Genomic DNA, 21,307 nt, shown 5'->3' on the forward strand with positions numbered 1-21,307 from the left:
TCTACTTATTGCTAAACATGTATCTTTTAGATCTATTTAAGATATGGTATATTTTAAATGTAATTTTTTAGGATGGTATGTTAAATATAAAGAATATTCTTTGTTGAATCATGATGAAGATCCCAGCTTTTTAAATCACTTCAAATTACTAAATATCCTAATATCATTACTAGTCTTTCTCAAGTGTTCAAAAAACTATTATATTTCTTGAAAGAATCAGGTTTATTATTTAGCTATTATTACTCAATTTTAGCTTAAGTTTATTATTGGGCATGTTCACTGAAAATTATTTAATTTGCAGTTACATTTTATATCACCCTTTATATTTCAACTACATGAACATTTCATCAAGGAAATTTATAGTATTTATCATGGAATCTGTTTTAACCAGTTAAAATTCAAACCCTGTGCTAATAAGCAAGCTATAATATTTTACAGCAAGAAATATTGTTAAATTATTATAAAGACAAGAAGGAATGACAGTACTTTCAATGTATGGTAATTGCTCATAATCTCTGAAAATACACCTTAACTTCTAAAATGAGAGCAGAAATTGGTTTAAAAAAACACAATGTCTGTAATGTTAACTCTGTTACTGAATAACATAATTTTTAGTCTTCATTAGGAAAAGAGAATATTTTTATTTAAAGAAACCTTTAAATTTATGCATAAGCTATGGCTCTAATAATACATACAGTTTCCTTACTTTGATAACAAATATTGTGTACAGTGTTAAATAAGCACAACCAAAGTAACTTTCAATTAATTGAAAATTATTAGGAACCTTTTGCTTAACTACTTTTTTCTTTTTCACAAGGGCTCAAAGCAGCTAATTCAGTATTTAAACTGACAATATGAAGAATGCATCTGATCCATCATCTCCCTAGCTGTCTGAACCATAAACTGCAGGATATTCTTGCAACACATGATTTTAAGACATTAAGGAGTTAAAACTGGAGAACAGAGGTCTACATGACTGCCGGGATTATAACACATCAATAGTAATAATACTAAGAAGATGCCATATAAAATAGCCACAAAATGAAAAACAATTTAACTGAAAAACCCTGAAAACAAAATGGTGAGCATTTTTAAAGGAGAATTTTATACTACAACATTACCAGAATCGTGGAGCCACCAATTCTTGAAGAAACAATGAAACATGGATTGCCAAAAGAAATGACATACATTATCAGCAAGCTAATGAGGTTTTATCAAGTATTTTTCTGCACTAAATATTCAGATATTCATATCAATTAATATTACTAAAGAATTTTTCCATCTGAGTTTTATGACCAATTATGTGTCCTCTTCTAATGAAAACAAACCAAATTAAATAGCAGATGGTTTTTATCAAGAGAACATGGACTGGACTTACAAAGCAAGTTATGTGACCAAGAAATCATTTCAAAGTAATGAGGACTGCTATAGAAATAGATTTACATTTGTAACAAAAGGATGTCTAAAAACATTTTAGAAGCTAGGGACTTTATGTTTCCTTTCTGTTTTCACATGTTCTGGAAAATAAAGAAACATCATCATAAACTCTCTCAAAGGGAAACATAACGCCTATCATTTGAGGAAGTTTCTCTCGGTTGTGACTTTTTAAGGTAAAACAAACACAAGTATTTTGTACTGGTCTTTAGAAATCCATCAGCCAACTAAATCTTACAATTCATGCAGTTGAAGTACTGAAGAGAAAAATGAAAGAATTCCTACAAGACATGAAATAAAACACAGCTACTTCATGTTGTCAGGTAAAAAAAATCATGTCCAAATCTGTCAATGATGTTATCATATTGTGGAAAACTGCTATAGTTATCATAGCAGTTTCAATAGTCATCATATTGTGGAAAACTGCTATAGTGAGCCAAAAGGCCCATAAGGCAACAACAAACAGGTAGGTCAGAAGATGCATGCAGCCCACAGCACTGTTTAACATTTACAAGAGAAAAGAATCTTGATCTACAGTTCAATGCCTTTCCCTCCGTTATTGCCTAAAATTGACACTTCTAACTGCTGTGACAAAGATCTGATGTTTTAATCTGTCAGTTCTGAAAATCTGGCACACTATAAAATTCTCATTTTTATAGGATTTCAATGCTGGCTAAGACTTTCACTTACTCAAATATATGCCTTTAGTAATACTTTATATTAAGCTCAAAAGAAATTAATGTTATCAGCATTTGTGTTTCTGAAATACTACCTCTAAAATAATATGCATAAATAAAACTGTATTCTAAAACTTGTCAAAGGTTACAACAAGTGAAAGGCTAACATAAGTTCTGAAAATTGTTAGCTTTTATAATTTGTTATGGTTTTGCAGGCAAAATGCTGTACTTGAAATGTGAAATACAGTTGGTTGTATCATTTATATTTTAATATGCGAATTACTGACATTTTAGCCCAGCAAATCAGACATTATTTTTATAAATTACTCTAAACTTCTATATTAAAACATAAATATGCATGAATTAGCAAGAGTTTTTTTTTTTTTTTTAATTTTCCTTAAAATGATATATACTGGGTGATTTATACAAAAGGTTTCATAGGGAATGTGAAAATTTAATAGATTCCTCAGAAAATGGGCTTCAGATACTCCTTTTTCCCTAAAATTTCATTTTTTGTTTAAAAAAATTCTGCTTAATAAAATCAATTTATATATATTTTTTTAAACCATCGCAAAAATGGCTATTTCTTAAGTGATATTAAATTTCCATTTTCTCCTTCTAAATGATATGAAAGGGTGTGGTCACAAAATAAATCATTCATTCATCGAAGTGATTAGTGCTCTTTTACCAAGGTTTGTGGTGTTTTATTTCAAAATACTGTCTTTTTTCTTCCAATTTTTGCTCTTTGTAAAGTTCAGTGACCACTTTCACTGCAAAATATGAAATATTTATCAATTTCCTACTTCAGTGGGAAAAAATTCCAGATATCCCCAAGCACACTGTAGACTTCTGAATATGAATTTCAATCAGGAACAAGGACAAAGTGATTTAAAACAAACTAGGGCTCTGTGCCATTTATCATTTTAAATGAAGATTTCTCCTGTTCATTTGAAATCTCATGGGAATAATTACACCTACACTAATTGTGCCACAACATGTTAAAACAGCATTTATTTTCCACCTACTCACAACATTTAAAATGAAATCTTAAAACACTGGGCTAAAATTACTTTTGCATACTGGGTAGTTTTATTATACAAAAATACACTGTATCTCAAATAATAACCTTGAAAAACCCTAATAAGGAAAACCTTTTTAGTTTATTAAATAATTTCAAACCATATAGAAGCAATCCCCAATAGTTATTTCTTCAAATGGGCCAATTTCCTTTTACATCAAAACAATGTAATCTTGATGTTTCTACATTTTCCATTAACAGTTTATAAAGTTAAAAATTAAACTAAGTACACAATAAAATTTTTTTTCACAATAAACACAGGTTTTGTACGTCATTTAAATTGCTGAATATCAAATAGTTTATTCTATTTCACTTTCTAGGGAAAAAACAGCTGCTCCAAAAGAATGTGTTTTTCTCCCATTCTGGAAATCAACATGCAGTCTGAATCTAACATTACAGTGCGAGATGACATTGATGACATCAACACCAATATGTACCAACCACTATCATATCCATTAAGCTTTCAAGTGTCTCTCACCGGATTTCTTATGTTAGAAATTGTGTTGGGACTTGGCAGCAACCTCACCGTATTGGTACTTTACTGCATGAAATCCAACTTAATCAACTCTGTCAGTAACATTATTACAATGAATCTTCATGTACTTGATGTAATCATTTGTGTGGGATGTATTCCTCTAACTATAGTTATCCTTCTGCTTTCACTGGAGAGTAACACTGCTCTCATCTGCTGTTTCCATGAGGCCTGTGTATCTTTTGCAAGTGTCTCAACAGCAATCAACGTGTTCGCTATCACTTTGGACAGATACGACATCTCTGTAAAGCCTGCAAACCGAATTCTGACAATGGGCAGAGCTGCAATGCTAATGATATCCATTTGGATATTTTCGTTTTTCTCTTTCCTGATTCCCTTTATTGAGGTAAATTTTTTCAGCCTTCAAAGTGGAAATACATGGGAAAACAAGACACTTTTGTGTGTCAGTACAAATGAATACTACACTGAACTGGGAATGTATTATCACCTGCTAGTACAGATTCCAATATTCTTTTTCACTGTCATAGTGATGTTAATCACATACAGCAAAATACTTCAGGCTCTCAATATTCGAATAGGCACAAGATTCTCAACAGGGCAGAAGAAGAAAGCAAGAAAGAAAAAGACAATTTCTCTAACCACACAACATGAGACTACAGACATGTCACAAGGCAGTGGCGGGAGAAATGTAGTCTTTGGTGTTAGAACTTCAGTTTCTGTAATAATCGCTCTCCGGCGAGCTATGAAACGACACCGTGAACGACGAGAAAGGCAAAAGAGAGTCTTCAAAATGTCTTTATTGATTATTTCTACATTTCTTCTCTGCTGGACACCAATTTCTGTTTTAAATACCACCATTTTATGTTTAGGCCCAAGTGACCTTTTAGTAAAATTAAGGTTGTGTTTTCTAGTCATGGGTTATGGAACAACTATATTTCACCCTCTATTATATGCATTTACTAGACAAAAATTTCAAAAGGTCTTAAAAAGTAAAATGAAAAAGCGAGTTGTTTCCATAGTAGAAGCTGATCCCATGCCTAATAATGCTGTAATACACAACTCTTGGATAGATCCTAAAAGAAACAAAAAACTCACCTTTGAAGATAGTGAAATAAGAGAAAAATGTTTAGTACCTCAGGTTGTCACAGACTAGGGAAAGTCTAAGTTTCACCAAACCCACATTCAAAAATTTTAAATTGTAAAAAATGAATTACTGCCAAATATAAGAAAAACAATTTAAGTATAGGTTATGTTGTAAACTTTCAATGTGAATGTCAAGATTAGATTAGGTCATATATATTCAATTTCTTCATTACTTAATGTATTTGTTGCATGGCAGTTTGTTAAGGTAATATCATGTGTATATTTTGTCAATATTATGTCCATCAGAAGATATTCATGTAAGTCATATTTTCTAAAGAATAAATACATAGCCTTAAAACACTGTATAACTTTAAAATATAACTGACGCAGGTATCCTTGCATTTTTTTATAAAGTGTATTTGTTTCTAAGCCACAAACTATAGATATATTTATATGTTAATAACTGGAATAGTGTTTTAATGTAAACCAAAATTATGGGTTCCAAACAATCAAAACAACCCAGGATTTTCTATACTGCTATATTATGTTTTCTAACATAGTCTACTTGCTATAATGTTTGATGCATCAAAAGTAATGACCTATTTATGAAACTTTATCCTTTTTGGAATGTAGGAAATTGCAGGATTTATCAGGATTTTAAAATTCAAAAAGAAAAAAACAAACAACTGTATATGTACATCAAGACAGGGAAACTTTTGAAATTCAAGTTTATTATGAAGAAAAGTTTGATTTTTTAAGATCAAGGGCACTATGCCTATAATATACAAATGAACTGACAATAAAAAGAAGGAAGAAAACCAAAGCTTCTTTCTTCCTTCCTCACTTTGGTTGAGTTAAACAAAATGCTCTGGATTAATACAGTATACAGGCACAAACCAGAACATTAAAATAAACTGACATCCTAACCTTATATTCAAGTTGGACTTCTTGTATAACAGAAATTAACTACTAAAATCTGAATTCTAGGAATGGGGGAAAAAAGACTTTATGTCATTATAGAAAAGTCACCTACTTATAATTTTAGATACATAGCAACTTGAGAGTAATAAAATTTATACAATGTTCCTATACTATCAGAGCTCCCAAGTGTTTCAAAATACTCTAGTTCTTTTCAACTCTGAAAATCACTAAAGTGGCAATAAATCTTGCGAATGTTTTTTACTCTACAACACATAAACTTAAAGCATTTGCCTCCAATCCTCAATTCATATTAGAAAACTATGAAATTACTAATCCTAATTATAGATATCAGGTTTGAGAATCTTATATCAAACAAGGATTTTCCAAGTGTTATAATCTAATAATCTATCAGTAAGTGCTAATTATCATTGTATATGAAAACTAGCAATAAGTTATTTAAAGTAGGCAAATACTTGCTACCTTGTAATTGGTTAACTGGACAATTCTTTATTCTGTTTTTTCATACTGTATTCACTAAATCAAGTAGCAACTCATTTTTAAATAAAAAAATGTGTCAAACAATTCAATAACAATCTCTCATTGAAAGAAACTTTACATCAGGTGGTCTTCTATAATTAAAAATTAAATGCTGGACTCTAAAGAAAAAAAACAGTAATACACCAATTTTGTGTAAATAAATGAAATTCACCCAGTCTAGTTTACTGAACTATCTTATATCTTGGGGAAAAGAGCACCATGCAATAGCTTGAATTCACTGAGATTACGTGAGAAATTTAATAGTGATATATTTCTGATAATAATTGACATAATGTCAAATCTTAGCAAAGGAACAGTTTCCTTCTGCCTTACTTTGTACTCTTTAATAGAATTAAAGAAATGTCTCAATTTGACAATATGAAGCATAAACAAGTAGGACTAATATTTTGAAACTCTTAAGAGATATCAGGATTTCATACAGACATCAAAAAATTTTTTGTTAGATAAGTATATCTAGCACAGAGTATCTTCTAACATACTCCTTAAATTTTTTAAACTAATTTTATACTTGGATTTCTGAGCATAAATATTTTAATATCGAGTTTTTAATCTAAGTGAAAATCAGATTATTTTTAAAGTTTTCATATTAAGAAAAACTCTTTACGTTTTAAATATTTTTCATCTTCAAGTCTATAAACACGCCAAAAAACTCAGTTAAAAACCACTTTTCTAATAAATCTGTCTAAACTGCCTTATTGCCTTCTTGTTCTCTGTAATAAGAAAACTAACAAAATAAGAAATAAACAGCAAATATTATAATGTTTCCCTCTAAACTATTACTATTTCTACACTTGACACAAGAACAACTAACAAGCATTTCTGCTCATCTGTAGTAATCTTTCAGATATATAGAAGTGTACCCAATGATCTATAATCAAGGATATTCACATTTACTAGATAACCTCTGATAGCTTGTTAGTGTTAAATAATATGTAACTTGTAAACTAAAATAACATTTATGTTAAAACTTCAGTTTTTAAAAACAAGTCACAAATATGTTTACAATAGCTGATCTCAGCTTAAAAAGAAAGAATGAGAAGCTTAGACAACCTTTTTTTAAATGCTTATTCAATGAAAAGGTGAATTATTTTTATTCTTCTTACAATGGCTCTTACCATAACATGTAAACTTTTTACTTTACTTCAAATAATTTTATTTTTAAAAGCATTAATGCAAATTTTTCATGTTAGAATGAAGTTTTAAATGCAAAAGCAATAAAGGTAACAATAAATTCAATATGGGATCTTCTTAAGATCATTTTTTTAACCCACTTGCCACAAATCACATTCACAGATATCAACTGCTATACAGCTGTGTTAGTTCTTAAAAACTACAGAAGCAACTATTATTTTAAAAACTAACTAAAGAAGAACGTTCAACAAGATATGGAACTACTATTTTTTTTATTTGTTTCCTAATTTAAGGTCATTGTTATTCTACCAACTTGTACCCAACAGATGTTCAAACATATTAAAAAAGAATTATTTACAATTATGCTTTAATTAAAAATGCCATTCATAATAATTCTGTACTTCTCACTCATGATAAGTCAATTTTTAGGTATGTGGTCTGTTTTTTTAATCCCCCAAATAAAATTATAGCAAAATTCAGCTGTCTGGACGGACATTAAAAAATCAAACTCCTGAGATTTCACTGATTAGACTTTTAAATGCAAAAACCTAAAAGTATAAGAAAGCAAGTGCTTTATTTGTAGAGCTTTCTTCAATACAGTAACTTCAAGACTACTTTCCAAAGCCAATAAAACTTTTGGCTTTATTATATTTTATGACTATACAGTCAAGTAAGCTTTGTAATTTTATTAACATTTGAATCCTTACAAAGTAGAAGGCATTATGGAAGAGAGTTATATGGCAGAAACTTATGTATTACCCTCAGAGCTTAAAAAATAGAATCAACGTAGTAAAAAGTATGAAAATACCTATAAAAAAATCAGAATGTGGTATTTTAAAAGAGTCAAATTCTTAACAAGAAAAGAATTATGTTGGATTTAAGAACAGTAAAAATAAAAGGAAAGCTACTAAATAAGCGTATTCTGGAAACAGAAAACACAGTTCTCTGTAGAAGAAAAGTAATACAGCAGTAAGAACTTATCTGGTAAGTTAAATTAGAACTAAAAGACGGAGGTCTTCAATGCGAGCAGAGAAATCTGAGCAGGGGAATAATGCAGTAGGAAGTGAACTACAAAAAACAAACAACAACAAAAAAGCAATATGTAGAAGAGCTGATGAAGACACAGCAGTGGGAAACTGAAAAACCCAACAGTTGGGTAAAACCCAGGATAGGAAGCTGCTGCCATCACCTTGATCGGTAATAAAAGACCCAGCAAAAAGTGCTGGCAGCCCTGCAAAGCAGCATATACACGTGACAGGCAACAGAAAGGCAGAATCAGTGAAGTATCCAACTGACTGGAGAGCCAACTGGTATAAGAGACTGAAGAGTTAAAAATGATGGCTGTAAGAAGGACCACAAGAAATGAGATTTCCTCAATGATCTAAGAACTTTTTAAACTATGCTTTGAATAAAGCATTAATACATAGGTAACAAGGACAAAAACAAAAATTTCTGGCAAAGCAGAAAATTCAATTAAGTAAAATAAATAACAGTATTCAAGAATGTTCTAGTTATTATGAATATTCAAAATGAAAACTCCAATTCGATGTTTTATATTATCTACTTTATATTTTTCACATATTGGTTTATTGAGTTTTTCCATTAAACGTATTATTTTCCTCTTTGGTAATTTTTTTAACTATAAAAAATTTTAAACACTGGCAAAATTTGACATATACAAAGTAAAAAATATAAATATGATCCTTTGTGTCTTTCCTAATAATTTATTATAAATTGGGTAATTTATAATCCAACTCATTATATACATATCACCTTCATTCTTTGTCAATGGCTACATAAAAATAATTTTTAAAAATTAAAAAAAAATCATATAAGCAAAGTTTCTGAAAAACAATTCAAGTACTTAAACTTTTTAATAATATAATTAAATAGCTTCAAATTACATTTCAAAAAGTAAGAAAGGTAACTTAACAAATTATGGAACAGCTTAGTTTTCTAAATGGAAGTTAAAAGCAAGGGAAAAACACATAAAATAATCTATTTCTTTTCTTCATTTCCACTCTGTAAGATAAGAAATATAAAAACCAGAGAAAACTTTAGACAGTTTTTTTCTTTACATTTCAGAGATGGATACCCATATATACCCCTTCTGGATAACAGCTGCCTATGGGACCTAAAGTGAACTCAAAGAAAGCTAAACATGAGATGACGAACAATAAATGTTAGGGAAGAGAGAAGCTCAGATCCTATTATAAACAAGAAATACAAGGAGATAATTAAACTCAGAAAAACTAGGGAAAAGATCCAAAAAAACTCAGAGATGCTTAACTCTTAGAGAAATACAAAGAGAACAGAGAATTACAGATCTGAGTTCACAAAAGACAATTAATTTGAAGACTTTTCCTAAAAATCATTCAAAACAGTGAAAGAATTAAAATGCAGTCAACAGACTAGACAGAGCAGTAATATGATAAAGAATACTATAACAATTCACAAACATCTGGAACAAAACAGTACTAAGACGTAGAAACAAATGGAACATTGGGTTCATCATTTATACGAAAGCTATCACCTTCTAAAGAATACTCATTTTTGCAAGAGAAAAAGATGAGCAAATTTAACACAGTAATATTTCTCCCCTAGCTCGTGATAAAATAACGTGTGAAAATAACCCTAAGTATCTCTACCCTTCTATTCACACTTTTCTTTTTTTAACAGACCTCTATACGCTGTATCTGTGGCTTTCAAGGATGACAGCTTTGTATTTACACCAACAAGTGGTAAAAAGTGCTGTCACTCCCGTCAGGGCCACCAATATTAACTTCATACCAGTATCAAACCCTGAAGCATCAAGTAAGATAGAAATGGAGAGCTGAGTTTGTCTGGGATTGAGGTCATTTTCCTCACCTTGCTTCCATGTAAGCAATTATTTAATGTCATATATTTCTGAGAGCCATTCAGCAAGGCAGACTACCAAAACACATCACCAACTTTTCAGGGAGAAAAGAAAAAGGAACAAGAGAAGATAATAAGGTTATGAGGAATCACTTTCTACAGAGACAGTTTAGGACATACACTACTAGTAAGTGATGCAAAATGAAAACATATTAACTTAACATAAAGTTTTTTTAATGTTAATACTAATAAATCAGAGTTTGGGCCATATGAGACACAGACTGTAGGAATGAGAAATATATTAATACATGGAACTGACACATAAACACAGCAGCCATTAATATTACACACAATCCCACATGTCATACTATCATGGAATACTGATTGGGTGGAGAAGAAACAAAGATACGTATTTCACTCTAATATTGTTAATACCTCACTCAGGGCAGGTTGAAATGTAAAAAAATCAAATTATATGTCTACACTTTAAGAATTTTCTTTCCAATTCTTAAAAACCTTTAGTCTTTCTTTTGCTATTAAATTTCTTCAAAGTATCACTTCTTACAAACAACAAAATGCTAGCAAACTGTAGCTACCTAACTTTATAAACTGTCTTTAACCCAAATAATACAATAATAGTCTGTAATACTAATGTAACCTTTCATAATGCTTCCCTAGAAAAAGTGACTGATAAATACCAATGGATGAGTAAATATTTGAAAAAATGAAAGGAACAACTTTTAAACTTATTAATCTTGTTTCAGTTTCAGTTCAGTTCAGTCGCACCATCGTGTCCATCTCTTTGCAACCCCATGGACTGCAGCACGTCAGGCTTCCCTGTCCATCTTGTTTAGGAGAGTTTCTCAAAATATAGCCCCCTTTACCAGAATCTCCATGGTGTTTATCTGAATACTCCAATTTCTGGGCCCTACTTTTACTTAATGAAGCAGAACCTCTATGGCTGCATCCAAATAACAAGTTTTAATAAGTTCTCTTAGATGATTTGTGTGTTAAAGATTAAGAACCATTACTTTATATACTAGAAGATAGACTATCACAGCGACAGACATTCAAATAACTATTAAACGAAAAGATACAGAATCAACTCTGACCTCATTTCAGGCCACAGTGCCTACTTAAGGAAAAAAAAATTAAGCACACTTCACTTTACCTTATGAAATTCTTAGTTGGACCTATATACAGTTAGGGGAAGCACAATGACTAAAACTGCCCACCCTGCCCAGGCACCACAGTAACCACTCGCATGAGTTGTTTGAGGACAGGAGGCCCTGGTAAGGAACACGGAGCTAATAAGCCATCACCAACAGAAAGAGTTCGGGAAAGGTCAAAAGGAGACACCACATGTCTGACCACCTCCCAGAATCCTTCTCTCCAGCATCCATCTTGGATGAACAAGGCCTGCACCACCAGGAAGGACTCTGAGTCAGAATGACTGGCTAAAGACAACCCGGAAACCAATCCCATCACCATAACCCTAGACTGTGAGTCACTTGACAGAGCAGTTCTCCTGGGTTCCCTTACCCTACTGCTCTCCACCCGGGTGCCCTTTCCCAATAAAATCTCTGCTTTGTTGGCACATGTGTCTCCTCGGACAATTCATTTCCAAGTGTTAGACAAGAGCCAAGTTTCTTGGAAGGGGTCTCTTTTCCTGCAACAGTACTACAGTTCACCAGGACATTTATTTCCTTAAGAACTAAAATTTGGGAATTCCCTAGCGGATCAGTGGTAGGACTTTGTGCTCACACTGCTGTGGGTCCAGGTTCAATCCCTAGGGTAGGAACTAAGATCCTACAAACCGCACTGCATGACCAACGGAAAAAAAATTTATTTTCTAAAAAGAAGTTTTCTAGGCAACGTGTGTATACATGCTTAGTCACATCCAACTCTTTGTAACCTGTTGGACTGTAGCCCACCAGGCTCCTCTGCCTGTGGGATTTTTCAAGCAAGAATACTGGAGTGGGTTGCCATGTCCTACTCCAGAGGATTTTCCTTTAAAAATCATACACTAATAAAATAATACCAAACACAAAGACAATACTGTAAAGTGTTACTTCATTCAGCCATTATACTCTGTTAATTACAAATCGTACAACTACTTTCCATCATAATGTTACCTTATTCTGACCAGAAGGTCATTTCAATACAAAATTTATTACTTCTAAAATAAGTTCACAAGGAAAATACTAAAAAATTCATTTTGTGTATCTTTTGAACAGATGTCACTCAAATTAGGTAGATGGTTTCAGTCAAATATTTTTCCTTTATTATTGAAATTTCCTTTGTGCCATCAACACAATTAAGGAAATATCAGCTACTCTTTGGTAGTTTATGACAACTTTAATTTCCTATTTGGTTCTATAACAGTTTAAGTAACACTGGTAATCAGTGTTATTTAAACACTTCAAAGAGTAGAACAAAAACACTACTCTGGGAACATTTCTTATTAACCTTACACTAAGAATTCTTTCCAAAAACACTGATATTATCTACTGCTATAATTCTTTTGCTTTTTAGCACTTTCACTGAATCACAGAACTCCAGAGCAAGCTAGTATTACTGAAAATGGGCTGCTAAAGAATACAATTTAAATATACAAAGGAAGTTCAGGTGATTGAAAATAGCCACCATACAGAAAAACATCTCCCAAAAAATACATTTCAGATAAACAATGACTTTGGTGCAGGATTTCCTGGAGTCTCTTAAGTCCTTTGAAATTGTGTATAAAATTTAACAGGCATACATGTGCATGTATTTCTCTGGAACAAATCTCTACAAACTCAGAAAGATTCTCACAAAAGCAAGTGACCCAAAACTAAAACTATGCTTAAAGTTAGGAAGTAAGAAAGGAAAATTGGTAAATATTATTTATATCCTATGTCATCCTAAGGGAAATACAAGACAAATTTTAAAGCATCCAACTTTAGATACAATTAAATTAAATGAGAAAATAAAAATCAGAGCAAACAGAATAAAAAAAGTTAAATTAAAATTAATCCTGGTATAAAATAAAAATGCAAAACACTAATCATTAAGTCTTGCATTCTTACAAGAGTGGGTAAAAAAGGTTGTTCCCTTTATTTTCCACTAGGTCGGATAAGAGAGAAAAGGGGTCAATCACTTAAATCAAATCCCATACGATTATACAGTGGAAGTGACAAATACATTCAAGGGATCAGATCTGATAGTGTGCCTGTAGAATGATGAAGGAAGGTTCGTGACACTGTAAAGAGGCAGTGATCAAAACCATCCCAAGAAAAAGAAATGCAAAAAGGCAACAATGGTTGTCTGAGGAGATCTTACAAACAGCTGAGAAAAGAAGAGAAGCTAAAGGCAAAGGAGATAAGGAAAGATACACGCATCTGAATGCAGAGTTCCAAAGAATAGCAGGAGAGATAAGAAAGCCTAAATGATTAATGCAAAGAAATAGAAGAAAACAAAAGAATGGGAAAGACTAGAGATGTCCTCAAGAAAATTAGAGATACCAAGGGAACATTTCCTGCAAAGATGGACAAAATAAAGGACAGAAACGGTATGGACCTAACAGAAGCAGAAGATATTAAGAGGTGGCAAGAATACACAGAAGTACTATACAAAATAGAGCTTCATGACCCAGATAACCACGATGGTGTGATCACTCACCTAGAGCCAGACATCCTGGAGTGTGAAGTCAAGTGGACCTTAGGTAGCATCACTATGAACAAAGCTAATGGAGATGATGGAATTCCAGCTGAGCTATTTTAAATACTAAAAGATGATACTGTGAAAGTACTACACTCAATATGCCAGCAAACTTGAAAAACTCAGCAGTGGCCACAGGACTGGAAAAGGTCAGTTTTCATTTCAATACCAAAGAAAGTTCAAACTACCACACAATTGCACTCATTTCACACGCTAGCAAAGTAACACTCAAAATTCACCAAGATAGGTTTCAACAGTACATGAACTAAGAACTCCCAGATGTTCAAGCTGGATTTAGAAAAGGCAGAAGAACCAGAAATCAAATTGCCAATATCCATTAGATCACAGAAAAAGCAAGACAGTTCCAAAAAAACATCTACTTCTTATTTACTGACTACACCAAAGCCTTTGATTATATGGATCACAATAAACTGGAAAATTCTGAAAGAGATGGGAATACCAGACACCTGACCTGCCTCCTGAGAAATCTGTATGCAGGTCAAGAAGCAACAGTTAGAATCAGACATGGAACAATGGACTGGTTCCAAATTGGGAAAGGAGTACATCAAGGCTGTATATTGTCACCTTGCTTATTTAATTTATATGCAGAGTACATCATGAGAAATGCCAGGCTGGATGAAACACAAGCTGGAATCAAGACCCTGGAGAAATATCAATAACCTCAGATATGCAGATGACACCACCCTTGTGGCAGAAAGCAAAGAGGAACTAAAGAGCCTCTAGATGAAAGTGAAAGAGAAGTGTGAAAAGACTGGCTTAAAACTTAACATTCTAAAAACTAAGATCATGGCATTCATCAGTCATGGCATTCAGTCCCATCACATCACGGCAAACAAAAGGGGAAACAATGGAAACAGTGAGAGACTTTATTTTCTTGAGCTCCAAAATGCAGCCATGAAATTGAGACACTTGCTCCTTGAACAAAAAGCTATGACCAACCTAGTTCAGTTCAGTTCAGTTCAGTCGCTCACTCGTGTCCGACTCTTTGCGACCCCATGAATCGCAGTATGCCAGGCCTCCCTGTCCATCACCAACTCCCAGAGTTCACCCAGACTCACGTCCATCGAGTCGGTGATGCCATCCAGCCATCTCATCCTCTGTTGTCCCCTTCTCCTCCTGCCCCCAATCCCTCCCAGCATCAGAGTCTTTTCCAATGAGTCAACTCTTCGCATGAGGTGGCCAAAGTACTGGAGTTTCAGCTTTAGCATCATTCCTTCCAAAGAAATCCCAGGGCTGATCTCCTTCAGGATGGACTGGTTGGATCTCCTTGCAGTCCAAGGGACTCTCAAGAGTCTTCTCCAACACCACAGTTCAAAAGCATCAATTCTTCGGCGCTCAGCTTTCTTCACAGTCCAACTCTCACATCCATACATGACCACAGGAAAAACCATAGCCTTGACTAGACGAACCTTTGTTGGCAAAGTAATGTCTCTGCTTTTCAATATGCTATCTAGGTTGGTCATAACTTTCCTTCCAAGGAGTAAGCGTCTTTTAATTTCATGGCTGCAGTCACCAGAAACATTACTCTGCCAACAAAGGTCCATCCAGTCAGCTATGGTTTTTCCAGTAGTCATTTATGGATGTGAGTTGGACCTTAAAGAAAGCTGAGAGCTGAAGAATTGATGTTTTTGAACTGCAGTGTTGAAGAAGACTCCTCAGAGTCCCTTGGACTGCAAGGAGCTCAAATCAGTCCATCCTAAAGGGAATCAGTCCTGAATATTCATTGGAAAGACTGATGCTGAAGCTGAAAGTCCAATACTTTGGCCACCTGGTGCAAAGAACTGACTCACTGGAAAAGACCCTGATGCTGAGCAAGATTGAAGGCAGGAGGAAGAAGGGGATGACAGAGGATAAGAGGTTGTATGGCATCACCAACTCAATGGACATTGATTAGTTTGAGCAAGCCCTGGGAGTTGGTGATAGACAAGGAAGCCCGGAATGCTGCAGTGCATGGGGTCGCAAAGAGTCAGACATGACTTAGTTATTGAACAATAACAACAATGGAGCCGAGCAGACCAGTTGGAAGAGAAAGATGGCACTTCCAACTGATAAGAAAACAGATATTCTTAAAAAGAAAAAAAAAAGGCACCCAGTAATTATGATGTACTTATTCCTTTCATCCTCACTTCCCTACTTTCAAAGATTCACTGATTAATAGAAATGGAAAAATTGATTAACCTTCAGAAAAATCTTTCATAAATATTCTCTCAACGAAGTTCTAGAAAAACTCTGTGGCAGAAAAATGGTTAATTGCAAAACCACAAACCAAAAGAGCTACCTGAGCTAAGGCAAAGACTAACATCAGGAGAATGACACTTAGCAGAGATGGCTGCTAGAAAATTCCAAAATGAAAAGTTAATAAACTGAATTTTCATCAACTAAGTTTAAGATAAATCTATTTTACCCAAAATTTCTAGTCCTCATTAAAACATCTTACCTATCAATGATTCAAATACACAATATGAATAATTACCATGAACTAAAAAACAAACAAAAATAAAACTGCACTTTGAACACACGATAAAGGACACCATTAAATATTTTATTACTATTGTTAAATCCAAGAAAGAAGATGAGAAGCTTTTACATCTTTTCTTCTATCACTATCGTTTATATTAACAAATAGACTTACTGGTTCCACAATACAACCAACTTCTCAAACTACATAAATGTTTTTAAAATCTTAATGAGTAACATATGTTACAGGATCTAGTAGACAGGTCATAAAATGCCCACTCAAAACTGGCAAGCAGCAATAGCCATAAAATCCTAGTTGCCATGATAAATAAGTCACCTATCTTGTAAGCATTTTTTTTAAGTCATAAAAGCACTTTTATAAGGCTCATTATAATAGCACTTAGCCCTCACTTGCCCAAAGATTTCATAAAAGGTTTGGGCTGCAGGCACTTACAAAAGTAGTGGCAACAAGACTGAAATGTCAGCATCAATATCACAAGGCCAAACATAACTACAAACAGGGTGTAAACGGGACTTCCCTGGTAGTACAGTGGGTAAGAATCCACCTGCCAATACAAGGGACATGGGTTCAATCCCTGGTCTAGGAAGATCCCACATGCCTCAGAGCAACTAAACCGGTGCACCACAACTACTAGCTCACCCCGCAGAGCCAGTGAGCTGCAACTACCAAACCCGGGTGTTGCAACTATTGAAGTCCAAGCATGTTAGGGCCCACAAGCCGCAACTACTGAGCCTGTGTGCCGCAACCACTGAAGCCTGCATACCCTAGAGCCCACAAGCTGCAACTTCTGAAGCCTGCACGCCTACAGCCCATGCTCTACAAAGAGAGAAACCACGGCAATGAGAAGCCCACACATGGCAATGAGAAGTGGCCCCCACTGCTCACAACTAGAAAAAGCCTGTGCAAAGCAACAAAGACTCAGTGCAGCCAAAAATGATCAATAATTTTTTTAAAGAGTGCAAACGAAGAACAATGGAGCACATGTTCCTGGATAAGCAGCAGAAAGGAAACAGCCTTGAAATAACTGACTGAGGAATAGCACTGGCTGATCGACAGTAACAGATGTAACCATAAAGTTGTAAAAATTATACTTAAAAAAAGGAAAGAGTAGGATAAACTGGGACGTCTATAACGCAGAGCAATTCTACCTATATTTTGTAAAGAATACATGTCTACAAACCAATACAGCAACAGGAAAACAGGCCAGAAACAACTAATTCATCAATGAAAAGCAAATGACAAACACAGCAAAAACAAAATGCAAATTAGAATAAGTTAAAAAATAAGTTAATATACTGTTTTTCACATGTGTGACTGGCAAATAATTTTTAAAAGCTAATGCCTATTAATGATGACAAAGTTATAGGTATATTTTCTCACATTAGTTCAAGAAAGAAGTTCATTTTGAAACATTAAGCAAAAACCTTAAACATAACCTCTGACCAGGAATTCAACTTCTTAAATTTATCCTAACAATGAAATAATTGTGCAAAAATATATCTCCAAGCATGGTCATCAAAGGATAGTTATACCAGTAAATAATATTAAAATGACCAAAGCAGTTAACAAGAATAGACTATTTACAGAAATTTTTAGAAAGTTTTCATCTGAATATTACTTAGCATTAAAATGATATATTTATGTTTATTAACATGAAAGTAATGTAATATTAATATAAAAGAATATATATAATAGATGTTGTAATGTACAAGGAAATAGTTGGGAGATTTCCCAAAATGAATTCCTAGGTGATATGTACCTACACTTTCTAGTTTTTCAGAAATTAATATATACCTTAACTTTCTTGTTTTCACAAATAAAATATTATAATTTTAAAAATTCAAAAATTATTCTATTAAACCATTGATAGTAGTATGACAGTAGTACTTAATTTTTTAAATAACACTACAATTGAGCTGATTATTCTGAAAAAAATAAAAATTCATACCCTATGGCAGGCCTTATCAAAATTCCTTCCTCAGTCAAATTTAGGAACTTAATAGTCATCAAACATAAGTATAAAATCATATTACTATGTTGTGGAGCAACTAAGCCTGTGCCCCACACCACTGAGGCTGTGCTCTACGGTCCGGGGAACCACAGCTACTGAGCCCACACACCTAGAACCGGTGCTTTGCAACAAGAGAAGCCACCATGATGAGAAGCCTGTGCACTGCAGCTGCAGAGTAGCCCTGCTCTCCACAACCAGAGGGAAGCCTGCGCAGCAATGAAGACCCAGCATATCCAGAAATAAAAGAACAAAAATAATAAAATTATTTTAAATATTATTAAATGAAACTTATACAAGTAAAATTGAGACTGTGAAAGTCAAATTAATTGGTCATTAGGATGTATTAAAAATAGTCATTATCTTCACAAAGGTACTATGCAGATTGAGACTGCTTTTTTAATATTCAGATCTTGTTTCTCTTCAGCTTTACGTTACCTTAATTTACGAGCATACTTTATAAAATACTCCTACATTTAAAACAACGTATTTTCCCAAATTTAAAATGTTAAATATATGAAACATGTTTCATTTTTAAAATTCTGGGCAAATCCATAAACACTGCACATTAATTGCAATTGCTCCAGCCTTTGGTATGTTCCTTTTGTAAGTTTTCTGATATTACCCTGTACTTTTAATTAGGTCAGATTATCAAATCTAAAAAAATTCATTAAAGTGTGTACTTGGTGCATCTTTTTTATACTTAAATAAAGTGTTAAAAATAAAACTGAGATCTCTTTAAATGATGCCTCTTTTATGCTCTTAAATGTTTTCTAGAATAACCAGAAGCAAAAGACAAACCCCTAAGATATATTTTTGTTTTCTTAGAATACTCAGAATGAACACATTTAAATCCCAGACCAATCTCATATCTCAAAAGAAAAATGTAGGCAGCATCAATGGAGAAGAGGAACCATTCCATTAAAATTTTTTAAGTTGTTTTTAAGCTGTAAAAGTCCTTCAACTTCTACTCACAAATAGTATTGTTATAGCTGCTACCCTATGGTTTTTCCAGTACTCAGGTATGGATGTGAGAGTTGGACTATAAAGAAAGCTGAGCGCCCAAGAATTGATGCTTTTGAACTGTGGTGATGGAGAAGACTCGAGAGTCCCTTGGAGTGCTAGGAAATCAAACCAGCCAATCCTAAAGGAAATCAGTCATAAATATTCACTGGAAGGACGGATGCTGAAGTTCCAATACTTTGGCTATCTGATGCAAAGAACTGACTCACTGGAAAAGACCCCAGTGCTGGGAAAGATTGAAGGCAGGAGGAGAAGGGGACCACAGAGGATGAGATGGTTGGATGGCATCACGGACTTGATGGACATGAGTCTGAGCAAGCCCCGGGAGTTGGTGATAAATAGGGAGGCCTGGCATGCTGGAGTCCAAGGGGTCACAAAGAGTCGGACACAACTGAGCAACTGAACTAAGCCTGTACCCAAAATTTACAAAAATCCCAACATGACAAAATTATTTTGTCTTATAGCACTGTGGTTCTCATTAGCACCTCCACCAGAGAACAAGTAGAAGAAATATATAAGTGCAAGTTGAAATCCTCTTCTTACTAGCTGTGTGACCCTAGGAATGCTACTTAATCTCATCGAAGCTCTGTTTGCCCACCTGCAAAATGATAGCATCTACTTTATCTCACTGAGGTTGTGAAACCTCAATAAGATAAAATATATATAATGGTTAGCACAGTACTTGCCACAAGCAGTCAATGAATGACAGCTTTTATCATTTTTCTGAAATTTTATTTTTTAATGTGTTTTCAATTATGTGATGTATTATGGTTGTAAAAAAAAAAAAACAACTATGTATTAATTAGTCTAGTTACTCAAAAAAATACTTTTTCTCACTTCAGTATATGAGACTTAATGTGTTTAGATGTGTTTATTCACCACATCAGTGGTGCTAGTGGTGAAGAATCTGCCTGCCAATGCAGGAGACCCAAAAGACGCAGGTTTGATTCCTATGTTGAGAAGATCCCCCAGAACAGGAAATGACAACCCATTCTAGCATTCTTGCCTGGAAAATTCCATGGACAGACGAGCTTGGTGGACTCCAGTCCATGGGGTTGCAAAGAGTAAGACACAACTGAGCACACAAACACATAGAGACACAGAGCCCATCTTTAACTTGAAAATTTTATAGTAATGCTTCACTATTTTGTTACCAGAAAAAAAATGCATAAAAAATGTATATTATGTGATTTTAAAAAATGAATGAAAAGGATGGCGTTTTTGAACACGTAAAAGTGGAACACACAACCACAGATAATGATGAATAACCAATGTGACTTCAAAATATATATTAACAAATTCATCCTTTAGTTCTATTTCTAAAGAAAGAAGGACAAAAGGAAAGCAATACTGAGGGACCTACTATATGCTAGGCAAGGTCGAAGACAATCTATAAATTTGTCTCATTAAATCTACCCAACAGTCCTTTGAAATCTGAGAGAGAATTTACTTTGTCAAAACTAACATAGTGAGCAACAGGGATGGAAATGGGATTTAAATCAAGCTCTAGATGGCTTCAAAGCCTATGTTCTCTTGTCTCTTAATCATAAACTATATACATAGCAGGAACAATTATGTTATTTTATGGTATAATTTTAGGATGTATTGAAGTCTTTAAAGTGTCAGTAAAGAGAATATTACTATGATGAAAGAAAAGTTTGTGAATACTATGTTGTTCCAGTTATTACATTAAAAGAACTAGCCTCCAAGTGCCCATTCAACAAGATTTGTTCTTAAGTCATTTATCCTCAGTAGAAGTCTTCCCGGCTACTCCTTTTCAGTTTTTATTTTCAGTGCTAGAAGAGCTGACTCATTGGAAAAGACTCTGATGCTGGGAGGGATTGGG

The 21,307-nt window shown here is 33.7% G+C and overlaps 2 protein-coding genes across 5 annotated transcripts in view; one reads left to right on the forward strand and one right to left on the reverse strand.

Annotated features, from left to right (window-relative positions):
- Nucleotides 1-21,307, reverse strand: part of COG5 (component of oligomeric golgi complex 5) — a 285,394-nt gene that overhangs the window by 209,814 nt on the left and 54,273 nt on the right. The window lies entirely within an intron of this gene.
- On the forward strand, nt 1,483-4,835 carry GPR22 (G protein-coupled receptor 22). 3 transcript variants are annotated; one of them, XM_044946599.1, is made up of 2 exons: nt 1,483-1,610; nt 3,510-4,835. In XM_044946599.1, exon 2 carries the CDS (start codon nt 3,534-3,536, stop codon nt 4,833-4,835), a length of 1,302 nt encoding a protein of 433 aa, XP_044802534.1. In that variant the 5' UTR covers nt 1,483-1,610; nt 3,510-3,533. The 3 variants fall into 3 exon arrangements, with proteins under 3 accessions (XP_044802534.1, XP_006068518.1, XP_006068519.1); XM_006068456.4 differs by lacking the exon at nt 1,483-1,610 and adding an exon at nt 1,625-1,757; XM_006068457.4 differs by lacking the exon at nt 1,483-1,610 and adding an exon at nt 1,763-1,900.

Source organism: Bubalus bubalis, chromosome 8 (assembly GCF_019923935.1).
Source record: "Bubalus bubalis isolate 160015118507 breed Murrah chromosome 8, NDDB_SH_1, whole genome shotgun sequence".
Classification (NCBI taxonomy): domain Eukaryota; kingdom Metazoa; phylum Chordata; class Mammalia; order Artiodactyla; family Bovidae; genus Bubalus; species Bubalus bubalis.

Excerpts from the sequence above, each read along its gene's own strand:
- GPR22 (XM_044946599.1), top strand. The coding sequence starts at position 3,534 with ATGTGTTTTTCTCCCATTCTGGAAATCAACATGCAGTCTGAATCTAAC.